Raw genomic sequence first — 17,992 nt, forward strand, 5'->3', positions numbered from 1 at the left:
ATGAATATCAGCAAATGTCGATTTCCCAGTGCACACACCCACTGACAAAAAATATTTCCATTGATAGCAACCAAAATTTACAGATTGGCAAAGTAAGACAAATGCTGCCTGAGAGTCCAAGTCCAGCTATTTAGACTTTTGAAGTAGGCTTGTTACAAAATGACTAGTGGATAAATAGTAAAATCAGGTGTGATCGGTTGATTTGAGGTGATTTACTCTGTATGTTCCGACATTTGATGTTGACCATTTGTGTTTGAATGGTTATAAAGCTGTAATGTTTTGAATCTCAGTGACTTCTGTCATTAAAAAGAACAGGAGGACTTGTGGCACCTTAGAGACTAACAAATTTATTTGAGCATAAGCTTTTGTGAGCTACAGCTCACTTCATCGGATGCATTCAGTGGCTGCTACTCTGAATTCTGTCATTAAATAATTGTCTGTATCTCCATAACGTCCCACAACTGTGACAATTTAAATCAATACATATCTTACCAATGCTTAAAGTAAACATTGATATAATCCATTGACATTACAAAAAAAAAAAAGATTCTGTCAAGCCTAGGTATCAGCTTCTACCTATTACTGGATCGTTAACATCCTGGGCTTTACAAATTTGCACTCTAACTCTGACATGTATAGAAGAAAGAGATGCTTGTTAAAAGTGTATGACCTTCCTTTAAGATATGCTTTTGCTTTTAGATTTCTTTGAAAGGAAGAGAACAACTTTTAAATTCAAGGATTTACATGTAAAAAGTAAATGTAGGTGTAAAAAGTACAACTCCTGCTTTCAATATAGGGTTTATTCTTTCATTTCTTACTGGAAATAAATAAAAAAAAAAAAACTATTACGTAGGTGCTAAAATTATCTGGCACTAAAGGTTTTCCCAGTTTTCTATCATGAATATCAATGGGAAAAATACCCTTCCCCCTTCAGCAAAATCTGATGGAGAACATGGACAATACTGGTTTATGCATACAGTCATACATTTTAGTAACATATACGAGAACTAATGTATCTGATGTTAGAATTCAAGTTTCTCCAGGTAATTTCCAGTATAATATTTGAACAGTATGAAGTCTTTAAACATGTGTGTTTTTAAAATAACATAATATTAACATAAATAGAGAACATTTCCTTTGTTCTTCTTGACCGGTTAAATAACATTTGGAGCTTTCAAGCGATTAAAAAATTTTATTGTGACTAATCGCACAATTAAAAAAATCAATCTCGATTAATAGCGCAATTAATCACACTGTTAATAATAGAATACCATTTATTTAAATATTTGTGGATGTTTTCTATATTTTCAAATATATTGATTTCATTTACAACACAGAATACGAAGTGTAGAATTCTCACTTTATATTTATTTTTCATTACAAGTACTTGCACTGTAAAAAAACCAAAGAAATAATATTTTTTCAATTCACCTAATACATAAAAACATAAGAATGGCCATACTGGGTCAGACCAAAGATCCATCCAGCCCAGTATCCTGTCTACGACAGTGGCCAATGCCAGGTGCCTCAGAGGGAGTGAACCTAACAGGTAACAATCAAGTGATCTCTCTCCAGCTATCCATCTCCACTCTCTGACAAACAGAGGCTAGGGACACCATTCCTTACCCATCCTGGCTAATAGCCATTAATGGACTTAACCTCCATGAATTTATCCAATTTTCTTTTAAACCCTGTTAATAGTCCTAGCCTTCACAACCTCCTCAGGCAAGGAGTTCCACAGGTTGACGGTGCACTGTGTGAGGACCTTCCTTTTATTTGTTTTAAACCTGCTGCCCAATAATTTCATTTGGTGGCCCCTAGTTCTTATATTATGGGAACAAGTAAATAACTTTTCCTTATTCACTTTCTCCACACCACTCATGATTTTATATACCTCTATCATATCCCCCCTTAGTCTCCTCTTTTCCAAGCTGAAAATTCCTGGCCTCTTTAATCTCTTCTCATATGGGACCCGCTCCAAACCCCTAATCATTTTAGTTGCCCTTTTCTGAACCTTTTCTAATGCTAGTATATCTTTTTTGAGTTGAGGGGACCACATCTGTATGCAGTATTCAAGATGTGGGCATACCATGGATTTATATAAGGGCAGTAAAATATTCTCTGTCTTATTCTCTATCTCTTTTTAAATTATTCCTAACATCCCGTTTGCTTTTTTGACTGCCAGTGCACACTGTGTGGACGTCTTCAGAGAACTATCCACAATGACTCCAAGATCTTTCTCCTGATTAATTGTAGCAAAATTACCCCCCATCATATTGTATGTATAGTTAGGGTTATTTTTTCCAATGTGAATTACTTTACATTTATCCACATTAAATTTAATTTGCCATTTTGTTGCCCAATCACTTAGTTTTGTGAGATCTTTTTGAAGTTCTTCACAGTCTGCTTTGGTCTTAACTATCTTGAGCTATTTAGTATCATCTGCAAACTTTGCCACCTCACTGTTTACCCCTTTCTCCAGATCATTTATGAATAAGTTGAATAGGATTGGTCCTAGGACTGACCCTTGGGGAACACCACTAGTTACCCTTCTCCATTTTGAAAATTTACCATTTATTCCTACCCTTTGTTCCCTGTCTTTTAACCAGTTCTCAGTCCATGAAAGGATCTTCCCTTTTTCCCATGACAACTTAATTTACATAAGAGCCTTTGGTGAGGGACCTTGTCAAAGGCTTTCTGGAAATCTAAGTACACTATGTCCACTGGATCCCCCTTGTCCACATGTTTGTTAACCCCCTCAAAGAACTCTAATAGATTAGTAAGACATGATCTCCCTTTACAGAAGCCATGCTGACTTTTGTGTAACAATTTATGTTCTTCTATGTGTCTGACAATTTTATTCTTTACTATTATTTCCACTAATTTGCCCAGTACTGACGTTAGACTTACCAGTCTGTAATTGCCAAGATCACCTCTAGAGCCCTTCTTAAATATTGGCGTTACATTAGCTATCTTCCAGTCATTGGGTACAGTAGCTGATTTAAAGGACAGGTTACAAATCATTGTTAATAGTTCAGCAATTTCACATTTGAGTTCTGTAAGAATTCTTGGGTGAATGCCCTTAAGCCCTGGTGACTTGTTACTGTTAAGTTTCTCAATTAATGCCAAAACCTCCTCTAGTGACACTTCAAACTGTGTCAATTCCTCAGATTTGTCACCTACAAAAGAGGGCTCAGGTTTGGGAATCCCCCTAACATCCTCAGCCGTGAAGACTGAAGCAAAAAATTCATTTAGTTTCTCCGCAATGACTTTATCGTCTTTAAGTGCTCCTTGTCTACCTCGATTGTCCAGGGGCTCCACTGGTTGGTTAGCAGGCTTCCTGCTTCTGATGTACTTAAAAAACATTTTGTTATTACCTTTGAGTTTTTGGCTAGTTGTTCTTCAAACTCCTTTTTGTCTGTTCTTATTACATTTTTACATTTAATTTGGCAGAGTTTATGCTTCTTTCTATTTACCTCACTAGGATTTGACTTCCATTTTTTAAAAGATGCCTTTTTATCTCTCACTGCTTCTTTTACATGGTTGTTAAGCCACGGTGGCTCTTTTTTAGTTCTTTTACTGTGTTTTTTAATTTGGGGTATACATTTAAGTTGAGCCTCTATTATGGTGTCTTTGAAAAGTGTCCATGCAGCTTGCAGGGATTTCACTCTAGTCACTGTACCTTTTGATTTCTGTTTAACTAACCTCCTCATTTTTGCATAGTTCCCCTTTCTGAAATTAAATGCCACATTGTTGGGCTGTTGAGGTGTTCTTCCCACCACAGGAATGTTAAATGTTATTATATTATGGTCACTATTTCCAAGCGGTCCTGTTATAGTTACCTCTTGGACCAGATCCTGCGCTCCACTCAGGACTAGATCGAGAGTTGCCTCTCCCCTTGTGGGTTCCTGTACCAGCTGCTCCAAGAAGCAGTCATTTAAAGTATCGAGAAATTTTGTCTCTTCATTTTGTCCTGAGGTGACATGTACCAAGTCAATATGGGGATAATTGAAATCCCCCACTATCACTGAGTTCTTTATTTTGATAGCCTCTCTAATCTCCCTTAGCATTTCATCATCACTATCACTGTCCTGTTCAGGTGGTCGATAATAGATCCCTACTGTTATATTCTTATTAGAGCCTGGAATTACTATCCATAGAGATTCTGTGGAACATGTGGATCCATTTAAGATTTTATTTCATTTGATTCTACATTTTCTTTTCTTTCATATATAGGGGCAATCCCTCCCACCCCCCCACCCCCCCACATGTCCTGTTCTGTTCTTCCAATATATTTTGTATCCTGGAATGATTGTGTCCCATTGCTTGTCCTCGCTCCACCAGGTTTCTGTGATGCGTATTATATCAATATCCTCCTTTAACACAAGGCACTCTAGTTCACGAACCTTATTATTTAGACTTCTAGCATTTGTGTACAAGCACTTTAAAAATTTGTCACTGTTTATTTGTCTGCCCTTTTCTGATGTGTCAGATTCTTTATGTGAATGTTTCTTGTCTGATCTGGCCCATACTTTATCCTCTTCCATCCTCTCCTCCTGACTAAAACCTAGAGAGTCTCTATCAATAGACTCTCCTCTAAGAGGAGTCTCTGTCCGATCCATGTGCGCCTCTGCAGCAATTGGCTTTCCCTCATCTCTTGGTTTTAAAACTGCTCTGCAACCTTTTTAATGTTAAGTGCCAGCAGTCTGGATCCACTTTGGTTTATTACACAAATGTGTCATTACACAAAGTAAAACTATTTCCCCATGTTTATTTTTCCACCCTACTGTTCCTCACATGTTCTTGTCAACTGCTGGAAATGGCCCATCTTGATTATCACTACAAAAGGTTTCTTTTCTCTCCTGCTGGTAATAGCTCACCTTAACTGATCACTCTCCGTACAGTGTGCATGGTAACACCCATTGTTTCATGTTCTCTGTGTATATAAAATCGTCCTGTATTTCCCACTGAATGCATCCAATGAAGTGGGCTGTAGCCCATGAAAGCTTATGCTCAAATAAATGTGTTAGTCTCTAAGGTGCCACAAGTACTCCTTTTCTTTTTGCGGATACAGACTAACCTGGCTGCTACTCTGAAAACTACGGTACTTGTATGAGGTGAATTGAAAAATATTTTTTCTTTTGCTTATCATTTTTACAGTGTAAATATTTGTAATTAAACAAATATACACTTCGATTTCAATTACAATACAGAACACAATATATATGAAAATTCAGAAAAAACATCCAATATATTTAATAAATTTCAATTGGTATTCTGTTGTTTAACAGTGAGATTAAAACTGCAATAAATCAAGATTAATTTTTTTAATCGTGATTAATTTTTTTGAGTTAATCATGTGAGTTAACTGCAATTAATCAACAGCCCTACTATTGACTAATATGAGCAGACTGATGCCAAATGGAGACGTGGGTCTCTGCCTAGCACAGAGCATCATCATATCATTAATGCAACATTTTCAAATTTGTGCAGCTCAAATCAGGCATAAAATAAAATAATTTGTCTCAGAATTTGCAAAACAGAAAAATATAAGAGTGGTATTTGTATAAAATACAGATATGCAGTAACCTCCCCGGAAGTCTCCTTTAAAATCTCTGCATGTGCACCTTCTAAAAGGGTTTAAAAAAAGTGAGATATTATGAACTCAATTTCAAAACGCACCTGCTTCTGTGTCCAGAATATTTTTAGATACGTGACTCCCCTGCAAATTCCAATAGCACTGAAAATTCAAAGCTCTCTGACACTTACTGATGTCTGTTTTGTTTTGTTTCATTGGAGTAAACCATTCCATAGATATTCCCATTCTTTTTCCTGGCTAATCACTATTCTCTGATGCGACAGCATGTATGGTTTGCTACCACTCCATCATCATTCACCTTCAGCAACATCATCTAAATGAATGAAAGGGCATCCAAATCTGACATGGCTGAATGGAAGATGAGAAAAGAAACTGTGAAATGCGGAGGCTTATTTACCTCTGCCTAAATAAGAACAATATTGTCTCTGGACCGGAGAATAGTTGAATGACTAGCAGGGGTTTTGTACTGTTACTATTTATTTTATTTATTTTTCTTCTCCCAAATTTTCCTCTAGAGAAATCAGATGGAAAATATAGAGTGGAGAAATCAAACAACCATCACAGAATTCATCCTACTGGGATTCGGGGATCTCCAGGAACTGCAGACCCCTCTCTTCCTGCTGTTCCTAGTAACCTACATTGTGACCATGGCTGGGAACATCGTCATTGTGGCCCTAGTTGTGACTGATCGGCACCTTCACACCCCCATGTACTTCTTCCTGGGGAACTTGTCCTGCTTGGAGACCTGCTACACCTCCACCATCCTGCCCAGGCTGCTGGCCAGCCTCCTGACTGGGGACAGAACCATTTCCTTTAGCGGCTGCATCACACAACTATCCTTCTTTGTATTCATGGTGACTGCTGAGTGTTTACTCTTATTACTCATGTCTTATGACCGCTACTTAGCAATATGCAATCCCTTGCATTATGCAACACTTATGAGCAGCCGGGTTTGCATCCAGATATTGCCTGGATCTTGGATAATTGCCTTCTTTTGCAGCACTGTGATAACTTTTATGATGGCCGGGTTAACATTCTGTGGTCCCAACAAAATTGACCATTTCTTTTGTGATTTCACCCCAATGCTCAAACTCTCCTGCAGTGACACCAGCCTGATTGAACTGGTGGATCTAATCCTGTCATTTGCAATTATACTTCCTACCCTCCTGTTAACCCTGACGTCCTATGTTTGCATCATCATCACCATCCTGAGAATCCCCTCCACCACAGGGAGGCAAAAGGCCTTTTCCACCTGTTCCTCCCACCTCATTGTGGTTGCTACTTTCTATGGGTCACTCATTATTATTTACATGGCACCAAAAGCTGGCAGTGCAGGAGACCTGCACAAAGTGTTCTCTGTTTTCTACACAGTCCTGACTCCCTTGGTCAATCCTCTCATCTACAGCCTGAGAAACAAGGAGGTCAAAGAGGCTTTGAAGAAAGCTGGAGGCAAATTGGCTGATTTTATAAGGAGGTGAATGAAATTCCTATTTTCTATTTTAGACTGAGTAGATCCTCGTCCTGTCCTTTGACTCACTGAAGAAAATGACATCACGCGTGGACAGGGTGTGGGTGGTAGAATATCTTCCCTACTGATGTTAAAATGAATTGAGGATACCTCCATTTGTTCCTACTCTTTCACCACATCCAACAAAAATTTCTTGTCCTTATTTTCAAAGCCAGGATATAGCACCCCCTTTTCTGTCCAACCTATCCTCACAAGGCCAGCTCCCACCCTCCCTTTGACAATGATGCAAGCCTGGATCTCTCAGTTCTCTGCTTCTTCAACCAGGACCTCAATAAGAACTTGAGCTGAAATTGACCGTGGCCACCTAACTGTCATCAGTTCCTATAAAAAGTTTAGCACGAATCATTTGATAGTCCCACTTTTTTTCTTCTACAGCACTGCTAAATTTAACAGTAATCATTGCTCCTTTGCCACTAACTTCCTATGGAATATAGAGTCCTGAAGACTCTTACGGCACATCTTCACTGCACACTTCTTTTGGTGGCATGTAGAGCATACACATGGGTAGCCCCCACCCCCAGCATGCGTATAAATAGTGGTGTAGACAGAGACACTGCTTAGGTCAGTAAAGACATACCTGAAGAGGCTGGATATGCATGTATGACTCTCTACACACCCAAGCTGTGGCCTCTTGTCCACACTGCTATTTTTAACAGCGTAGTGTTCCGCTTCCTTCCTCCTGCAGGGGCCTCTGCAGGAAAAGACTGTAGCAGTGGGGAAACACTCCATCAGCTATCCATTGCCAGAGCCTTTCACTGACCCATGTAGCTTGTGCCACAATGTGGATCACAGTGTGCTTTCTATTTCCTTGACCCTAGAGTGTAGTGTAGACATAGGGTGACAAGATGTCCCAGTTTTATAGGAACAGACCCGATATTTGGGGCTTTTCTTATATAGGCACCTACACACTCTGTCCCGATTTTTCACACTTGCTATCTGGTCACCCTATGGAGACATAGCCTCAGTTCAGCCCTGTGGAGATTAGAGGCTCTTCAGCACCGATGATTCCCATTATCCAAACACTGTTTTTTCCAGTTGGTTTGGATGTCCCCTGAGATCCTTGGAAAATTGAGGCTCACTTGTATTTGCATGATCATCATTCAGTTTCAGGTGCATTCTTCACTTTTCCACTCATTACAGCTTTGATGTAGTGTCCCTAGGAACGTGTTGTTATGCCAATATCACACATCCAAGCATGCACTGGGCACTGAATGGATTTAAGGAAGACATTGGTAGCATCATTGGTAGGTTCAGACCTCAGGGATGGTCATAAACACAAGACGCTACCACAAATAAATTCTTTTCTTTCCACACGGAAGAAGATGAGCGGACATCTACAGGAAGTTCTAACACATCCCTGGTACTTTAGGGAATGGCTCTGCCTGCGAGTAGAACTGGCTGGGAATTCAAATTTTCCGTGGTGTCACAGGGTCACACTGGCTCTGTAAGAGAGAACAGGGGTCAGTGCACCTGTGACTCATCAGATGTCTCCTAATGAGGCTTTAAAGAGGGCAGCGGGGCCCTAGAGGTAAATCAGTGAGGTAAAGGGCAGGTTAGAGCTGCCTAGGAGTCAGAAATCAACAGGTGAGAGATGCCTGAGACCAGGCAATCGAAGGAGGCCCCTGAAGGAAGCTGTAGGTGTTTCCTACAGGTAAGATTGAAGAGCAGCAAGAAGGTTTTGCCGCCTGACATCCCCAAGCCAGGACCTGGAGAGGGCTGAAGGCAGGAGTGGACACAGAAAGAGTTGCCTGCTGGCTTCCAAATTATGGAGCTGGAGCCAAGAGCCGAAGGCAGGGGAGCAGAAGGGGCCTTTTCTACTGGGGTCTCCACACTGGAGAGCTGAAGAGGTTCCTGCAGAAAGGTGGTGGGGGATTCTGCTGAGATGCGCAGGGTTGCACCCCAGGTGGAGGGTCTGGGGACAGGGAGGTGGCTCTCCTGCAGAAGGGACAAGAGAGCAGTGACGAAGTGCCCAGGTGTGGCGGAAGACACCATTGAGGATGAACGCTCAGCAAGGAGGCAGTGGAAGTTCCTGCTGGGAAGAGTGGGGGTTTTAAGGCCTACGTGCACTGAGTGTGAGAAATGGATTTAGGTTTGGAATTTGTACCAGGGATCATTTGAACCATGCTTTAGCAGTAAACCAGCCCGAAGGAGATGTATTATTTAAGCAAGAGAGCTTGTTGTGGAGTGAATGGTGACAAGGAATAAGGGAAATTGAGGCAGGAGCTCCTGTTCTGCCATGGCCTGCTTCTGGAGGATGCCCCAGTACCATAGACTCTGACTCCATGGGTCCTCTCGGGCTCAAGCACGCACCGAAAAAAAGAAAAAAATAGGGGGTTCTCAGCACTCGCAGGGTTGGATTAATCTTTTGTGGGCTCTACCCTGGTCTGCCCACACTCCGCCCCGGGGCCCTGGCCCTGCTTGGCCTCTCTCCCCTGAGGCCCTGATGATGCTCCGCCCTGATGCCCTGCCTCCAATCGGCCTCTTCCCCACGAGGGCCTGGCTTCCCCTTGCATGGGGGGTTGGGAGAGAGGAGCACACCGGCAAAAACAAAAGTCAGTGCCGGTGCCCTGGACACATGGGAAAATTTCAATATTTACCAAAATATTTCAATTTTCTAACAGGAAAATCAAACAATATTTTTTCGCGGGTGGGAAAGGGCAAGAGGGAAGTTCAGTCCCACTCAAACTGTAATTTTTTTTTTTACCCAAAATGTTTTATTTCAGCTCCGTTCCTTGTAAATATTAAACTGCCTTTCCCTAGCACATTGCCTGATGGGAGTTGTAGTTCCAGTCCCCATTGTCTTAATCACTGAAGGACTACATCTCCCACAATGCAGTGTGGATCCAGTGGGTTTAGCAGTGTCTTGGGAGGGCATCAGAGGAGTCACATGACTCGTACCAAAAGGACTGAAGGTAAAAAATCCATTACAATCTACATACCACACAGACTACGCTGACAGCTTGTGCCACACACTCTCAAAGAAACTGCGGAACCACCTGATCAACATCCTCTACAGCAAACAGGGAAAGATAAAGAATGAGCTCTCAAAAATGGATACTCTCATAAAAAACCAACCTTCCACACAAACTTCCTCGTGGCTGGACTTTACTAAAACTAGACAAGCCATTTACAACACACACTTTGCTTCTCTACAAAAGAAAAAGGACACTAAACTTTCTAAACTACTACACGCCACAAGGGGCCACCACAATGGTTCGCTCAACCCACCCAACAATATTGTTAACCTATCCAACTATACTCTTAGCCCAGCAGAAGCAGCTGTCCTATCTCGGGGCCTCTCCTTCTGCCCCTCCACCCCCATGAACATGATACAGTTCTGTGGTGACCTAGAATCCTATTTTCGATGTCTCCGACTCAAGGAATATTTCCAACACAGCTCTGAACAACATACTAATCCACAGAGACCTCCCTACCAACACTACAAAAAGAAGGATTCTAGGTGGACTCCTCCTGAAGGACGAAACAGCAGACTGGACTTCTACATAGAGTGCTTCCGCCGATGTGCACAGGCTGAAATTGTGGAAAAGCAGCATCACTTGCCTCACAACCTCAGCCGTGCAGAACACAATGCCATCCACAGCCTCAGAAACAACTCTGACCTCATAATCAAAAAGGCTGACAAAGGAGCTGCTGTTGTCATCATGAATAGGTCGGAATATGAACAAGAGGCTGCTCGGCAGCTCTCCAACACCACTTTCTACAAGCCATTACCCTCTGATCCCACTGAGAGTTACTAAAAGAAACTACAACATTTGCTCAAGAAACTCCCTGAAAAAGCACAAGATCAAATCCGCACAGACACACCCCTGGAACCCCGACCTGGGATATTCTATCTACTACCCAAGATCCATAAACCTGGAAATCCTGGGCTCCCCATCATCTCAGGCATTGGCACCCTGACAGCAGGATTGTCTGGCTATGTGGACTCCCTCCTCAGGCCCTACACTGCCAACACTCCTAGCTACCTTCGAGACACCACTGACTTCCTGAGGAAACTACAATCCATCGGTGATCTTCCTGATAACACCATCCTGGCCACTATGGATGTAGAAGCCCTCTACACCAACATTCCACACAAAGATGGACTACAAGCCGTCAAGAACAGTATCCCCGATAATGTCACGGCTAACCTGGTGGCTGAACTTTGTGACTTTGCCCTTACCCATAACTATTTTACATTTGGGGACAATGTATACCTTCAAATCAGCGGCACTGCAATGGGTACCCGCATGGCCCCACAGTATGCCAACATTTTTATGGCTGACTTAGAGCAACGCTTCCTCAGCTCTCGTCCCCTAACGCCCCTACTCTACTTGCACTATATTGATGACATCTTCATCATCTGGACCCATGGAAAAGAAGCCCTTGAGGAATTCCACCATGATTTCAACAATTTCCATCCCACCATCAACCTCAGCCTGGTCCAGTCCACACAAGAGATCCACTTCCTGGACACTACAGTGCTAATAAATGACGGTCACATAAACACCACCCTATACCGGAAACCTACTGACCGCTATTCCTACCTACATGCCTCCAGCTTTCACCCTGACCACACCACACGATCCACTGTCTACAGCCAAGCTCTGAGATACAACCGCATTTGCTCCAACCCCTCAGACAGAGACAAACACCTACAAGATCTCTATCAAGCATTCTTACAACTACAGTACCCACCTGCGGAAGTGAAGAAACAGATTGATAGAGCCAGAAGAGTTCCCAGAAGTCACCTACTACAGGACAGGCCTAACAAAGAAAATAACAGAACGCCACTAGCCGTCACCTTCAGCCCCCAACTAAAACCCCTCCAATGCATTATCAAGGATCTACAACCTATCCTGAAGGATGACCCAACACTCTCACAAATCTTGGGAGACAGGCCAGTCCTTGCCTATAGACAGCCCCCCAACCTGAAGCGAATACTCACCAGCAACCACATACCACACAAGAGAACCACTCACCCAGGAACCTATCCTTGCAACAAAGCCCGTTGCCAACTGTGCCCACATATCTATTCAGGGGACACAATCACAGGGCCTAATAACATCAGCCACACTATCAGAGGCTCGTTCACCTGCACATCTACCAATGTGATATATGCCATCATGTGCCAGCAATGCCCCTCTGCCATGTACATTGGTCAAACTGGACAGTCTCTAAGTAAAAGAATAAATGGACACAAATCAGATGTCAAGAATTATTACATTCATAAACCAGTCGGAGAACACTTCAATCTCTCTGGTTACACGATTACAGACATGAAAGTTGCGATATTACAACAGAAAAACTTCAAATCCAGACTCCAGCGAGAGACTGCTGAATTGGAATTCATTTGCAAATTGGATACAATTAACTTAGGCTTGAATAGAGACTGGGAGTGGCTAAGTCATTATGCAAGGTAACCTATTTCCCCTTGTTTTCCTAAGGCCCCCCCCCCCCAGACGTTCTTGTTAAACCCTGGATTTGTGCTGGAAATGGCCCACCTTGATTATCATACACATTGTAAGGAGAGTGATCACTTTAGATAAGCTATTACCAGCAGGAGAGTGGGGTGGGGGGAGAGAAAACCTTTTGTAGTGATAAACACCCATTTTTTCATGATTTGTGTGTATAAAAACAAACATCTTTTGTATTTTCCACAGTATGCATCCGATGAAGTGAGCTGTAGTTCACGAAAGCTTATGCTCAAATAAATTGGTTAGTCTCTAAGGTGCCACAAGTACTCCTTTTTTTTTGCAAATACAGACTAACACGGTTGTTACTCTGAAACCTATCATGAGAACTGTAGTCCAGCCAGGGATCCTGGACCAGAGGGAAGAATGGGGGAATCACCCATCTCCGGTCTCTCTCAGTGCACCTGCTCAGGCAACAGGCCCCACACTTACAGAATTCCACCATGAGAGAGGTGTGATTCTCCCGCTGTCTGGCTAGGGCCGGGGTTACAGCACCCTCGGTATCAATATGATTTCTCAGTGGGTCCAACTGCTTTTGGCATCACCGGTTCTTCCCTTGGGCAACCAGTGGTAAGGAGAGCTGGGTAGGAAACGATCTTCCTGCTCTACAAAACTTTTTTAAGATATCAAAAGATTTTCTAATAGCACCTGCAACTGAGACCTTCCAAAGTTTTGCTGAGGAAAAGTCAGAGACAGAAAGGTGATAGCTCAGTGGTTAGGACACTTAATTAGGTGCCAGAAAGCTGAGATCAAATTCCTGTTCTGCCTGCTTTGGAGCAGAGACTTTGAACTTTCCTGGATCTCAAGTAAGTGCATGAGCTGCAAGGCTGCTCTGGGGTGGATGTCTTCCCTCTTGTAGCTGTTCACTTTATATAAATAACTAAATATTTCTTGGAGCGGGGACATGAACCTACATATCTCACACCCAAGCTGGGTGCCATAACTCAGTGGCACACTGAGTTAATCTCTCTCTCACTGAGTTTAACCCAATGAATAATTAATTATTTGGACAAAGTGCAACAGCTCTAACAGGAAAGAGTGAAAACCAGACAGACTCTGTAGCCAATTGGTTAGAACACTCCTATGGGAGGCTACATAGGGCTAACATCTTGCTCCAAATCAGAGATTTGAGCCGGGGTCTTCTATATCTCAGCTAAGTGCACTAACCACATGACAACTGACTCTTTCACTGGTTTTCACCTGGAATTCCATCCTAGAGCTGAGGAAACCTTTGCGGCCTCTGTATCGGTTATAATGAAGCTGTGTCTTCTGCTGAAAGCTCATTTTGTCAAAAAATTTTGCCCAGTTCTACTGGTAAATCCTGTGACCAGAGGGCTGTCTCCAAACGGAGTATTGTTTATTTCCCACAGTAGGAACAAAGCATAATGTAAGAGCAAATAAAGGATTTTATAGCAACAAAAGTCCTATGTGCAAGTCTGTCTTACCTAGAGACTTACTATCCATTGGGAGAGACCAAAGGCAGTTCCCTCTTTCTTCAAGGACTCTAAAAACTGGGGTCTCTATCTGTGAGACCCACTTCTCATCAGCAGCTCCCTAAAACAACTGTTACTTCCCTTGACAATTACACTTTTATCACCCCTAGAAGCCCCTTGTCACAGGTTCCGGGGCTTTTGGGGTTCTTCAGCAGGTCAAGGGACTGGATAAGGTTCTACTCAGTCTAAAAGAGAGACGGTAGGAATTTCATTCAACTCCTCATGAAAGCAGCCAGTTTGCCTCCAACTTTCTTCAATGCCTCTTTGACCATCTTGTTTCTCAGGCTGTAGATGAGAGGATTGACCAAGGGTGTCAGGACAGTATAGAAGACAGACAACACTTTGTGCAGGTCTCCTGCAGTGCCAGCAGTTGATATCATGTAACTAATGATGAGTGGTCCATAGAAAGTAACAACTATGATGAGGTGGGAGGAACAGGTGGAAAAGGCCGTTTGCCTTCCGGTGGTGGAGGGGATTCTCAGGATGGTGGCAATGTTACAAACATAGCACATCATGGTTAACAGGAATGTAGGAAGTATAATTGCAAATGACAGGATTAGGTCCACCAGTTCAATCAGGCTGGTGTCACTGCAGGAGACTTTGAGCATTGGGGCAAAATCACAAAAGAAATGGTCAATTTTGTTGGGGCCACAGAATGTTAACCTGGCCATCAAAAGAGTTATCAAGGTACTAGTAAAGAAGGCCATTATCCAAGAGCCAGACACTAGCTGTGTATGAACCCAGCTTCTCATAAGTGCTGCATAATGCAAGGGATTGTATATTGCTAAGTAGACATGAATAATAGGAGGAAAAATTCAGCAGTCACCATGAATACAAAGAAGTACAGTTGTGCGATGCAGCTGCTATATGAAATGGTTCTATCCCCAGTCAGGAGGCTGGCCAGCAGCCTGGGCAGGATGGTGGAGGTGTAGCAGGTCTCCAACAGGACAAGTTCCCCAGGAAGAAGTACATGGGGGTGTGAAGGTTCTGATCAGCCACAACTATCACAAGAGTGAGGATGTTTCCGGCCATGGTCACAGTATAGATCACTAGGAACAGCAGGAAGAGAGGGGTCTGCAGTTCTGGGAGATTCCCGAATCCCAACAGCATGAATTCTGTGATGAATGCTTGATTGCTCCACTCTACTTTTTCCATGAGTTTTCTCTGGAGGAAAAGAGAGAAAAGAGAAATAATAATAAGTAATAACTTTAAAACACCCCTGCTAGTCATTCGACTATTCTCTGATCCAGAGACAATATTGTTCTTATCTAGGCTGAGGTAACTAAGCCTCCATGTTTCACATTTTCTTCTCTCATCTTCCATTCAGGTGTGTCAGAGTTGGATGCCCTTTCGTTCATTTAGAGGATGTTGATGATGGTGAATCATGATGGAGTGGCAGCAAAGCCATACATGCTGTTGCATCAGAGAATAGTGATTATCCAAGAACAAGAATGGGAATATCTATGGAATGTTTTATTCCAGAAAACAAAACAAAACAGATGTCACTGAGTGTCGGAGGGCTTTGAATTTCTGTGCAGTTGGAATTTGCAGTGGAGTCACATATTTAAAAATATTATGAACATAGAAGCAGATGCCTTTTGGAATTAAGTCCATAATGTCTCACTTTTCCCCCCCGGAACCCTTTTAGAAAGAGCAGTCATCGAGATTGTAAAGTGAACTTTCAGTGGAGGTTCCTGTATATCTATAATTTATACAAATATCACTGTTATTTTTTCTGCTTTGCCATATCGGAGACAAATGATTTTATCACTGATTTGAGCTGCACAAGTTTTGAAATGCTGCACTAATGATATGATGATGCTGTTGGCTAGGCAGAGACAGATATTTCTACATTGAAATAGATTGCTCATATTTGTCAATATCTGTTCTTTTGTTTGAGGTAAGAAATATAAGAAGAAAACCATATCTTGAAAGGAGTTACATTTTGCACATACATTTCCTTGTATATATGTATATCCCTGATTTTAAAAATTGTCCTCTTGCGTTCAATGAAATCCAAGAGCAAAAGCATATCTTAAAGGAAATATATATATTTTTAACCTATGTCTCCCTCCTGTGTGTATGTCAGAGTTACGGTGTATGGTAGTATATGAAGCTCAGGTTGAAGCAATTCAGTAATAGGTATAAGGTGATACCTAGGCTTGTCAGAAATATTTTTTTTAAATGATTTCAATGGTTATTATCAATGTTCATTTTTAAGCAGTTTTTACTATTTTTATTTATTTAAATTTTCCCCATTTTGAAAGATGGTGGGACAGACAATTATTGAATGACAGTAGACACCCAGATACAAGAAGTTACAGCTTTATAACTGTTAAATCACAAATTGTCAACAACACATGTCAAAATATACAAAGCCAGTAACCTGAAACCAAGAAACCCTGTCTGGTTTTGCTTTGTTTCATTCAGTCGTCCATTTGTGAGGAGTCTAATTCAAAAGTCTAAATCACTGGATTCGGACTCTAGGTTCTCAGGTAACATTTTTCTCACTTTGCCGATCTGTCAGTTCCGATTATTATCAGTGGAAATATTTTTTCCTTGTTACTGGGTGTTTATAATGAAATAAACCTTTTTGGACATCCATGCATAGCAATCGAACCCTTCCAAGCCTCCTGATCAGTTTTATATTGGAGAAGGCAGAGAAGCAGAAGTATGATGGTGTGTCACTTATGCGATTATGGCCCTATAATGGTAGATACTTTACAAATATTTATAAGTAGTAGACAGTCCCAGCCTAGAAGTGCAAACAAGATAAATCTTCGAGGTAGCTTTGAAATCTCAGCCTATGGGCCAGATATCCAGAGGTATTTATTTACCTAAAGATGCAGATGAGCTTAAGCAGGTTAGGCACCTAAACACACATTAAAATCAAAGGGAGTTAGGTGTCTAATCTGCTCCCATCCTTTTGAAAATCCCTCTGGATGCCTTTCTGCATCTTCAGGTGACTAAATACCCTTGAAAATCTGACCCCATGGGAAACATTTGCAGTGTTTGGTTTTTGGACAAAAGGTTGACATTTTCCATTGAAAACTTTGATCCGGATGAAAAAGTTTTCATTTTCATAGAATTTTACATGGGGGGAAAAACATTTTCTGACCAACTCTAGATTTTATTCCATGATTCTTGTTCTGAATTTCTTCATATGATTTGCAAACTCAGCTAAGACACAGTAAATGACAGAGAAGATTAACACCCCTTTGGTTAATAGGAAGTATAAATCTTACTTGTAAAGCTGCAGTCCTACTAGACTGATACTGTGACATCTTCTCTTAGCCTTGTCATTTTCTAACTGCCTGAAATTTCTCTCAAAACTTTTTATATATTTTCTTTCTCTTAGTAAAGTGAACTAAGACCTTGTGTGGGATAGCATTGATTCATTTTAGTAGCATTTGTAAAGGGAGTAATGCATCCTTTTATATTTATATCCTTCATGTCATCTTCCTTTGAGGCAGCTACCACAGGATATTTTAGTTAAGATGAGGGGGGACTTAATTAAGAGAACATTTAATTTGTTGACAATATTGATTCTCAAGGCAATCAAACGTCTAACCTTAGCTGAATTATAAAGGGCTTACATACTAGGCAAGTGGTTCTGAAACTTTTGTACTGGTGACCCCTTTCACATAGCAAGCATCTGAGTGTGATCCCCCCTTTATATATTTAAAACACTTTAAAATATATTTAACACCATTATAAATGCTGGAGACAAAGCGGGCTTTGGGGTGGAGGCTGACAGCTCACAACCCCCTCCCCCGCCCCCATGTAAGAACCTTGCAATCCCTTGAGGGGTCCTGATCCCCAGTTTGAGAGCCCCTGTACTAGTTACCAGTTAATGGAGTTATCCTTTATCTGTTTTTTAGAGGCTCAAACGTTAGGG

At 41.7% G+C, this 17,992-nt stretch overlaps 2 protein-coding genes across 2 annotated transcripts; one reads left to right on the forward strand and one right to left on the reverse strand.

Moving 5' to 3' along the window:
- The first annotated feature begins 6,123 nt into the window (after positions 1-6,123).
- Positions 6,124-7,077, forward strand: LOC102940797 (olfactory receptor 6B1). The gene has a single exon (XM_027834770.3). It carries the CDS (start codon positions 6,124-6,126, stop codon positions 7,075-7,077), a length of 954 nt encoding a protein of 317 aa, XP_027690571.3.
- A 7,229-nt stretch (positions 7,078-14,306) lies between these two features.
- On the reverse strand, positions 14,307-17,378 carry LOC102940573 (olfactory receptor 5AP2). The gene is made up of 3 exons (XM_037915317.1): positions 17,340-17,378; positions 15,065-15,258; positions 14,307-14,757 (listed from the first exon to the last, which is right to left on the reverse strand). Exons 1-3 carry the CDS (start codon positions 17,376-17,378, stop codon positions 14,307-14,309), a joined length of 684 nt encoding a protein of 227 aa, XP_037771245.1.
- Positions 17,379-17,992: the final 614 nt, after the last annotated feature.

Source organism: Chelonia mydas, chromosome 13 (assembly GCF_015237465.2).
Source record: "Chelonia mydas isolate rCheMyd1 chromosome 13, rCheMyd1.pri.v2, whole genome shotgun sequence".
NCBI classification, from domain to species: domain Eukaryota; kingdom Metazoa; phylum Chordata; order Testudines; family Cheloniidae; genus Chelonia; species Chelonia mydas.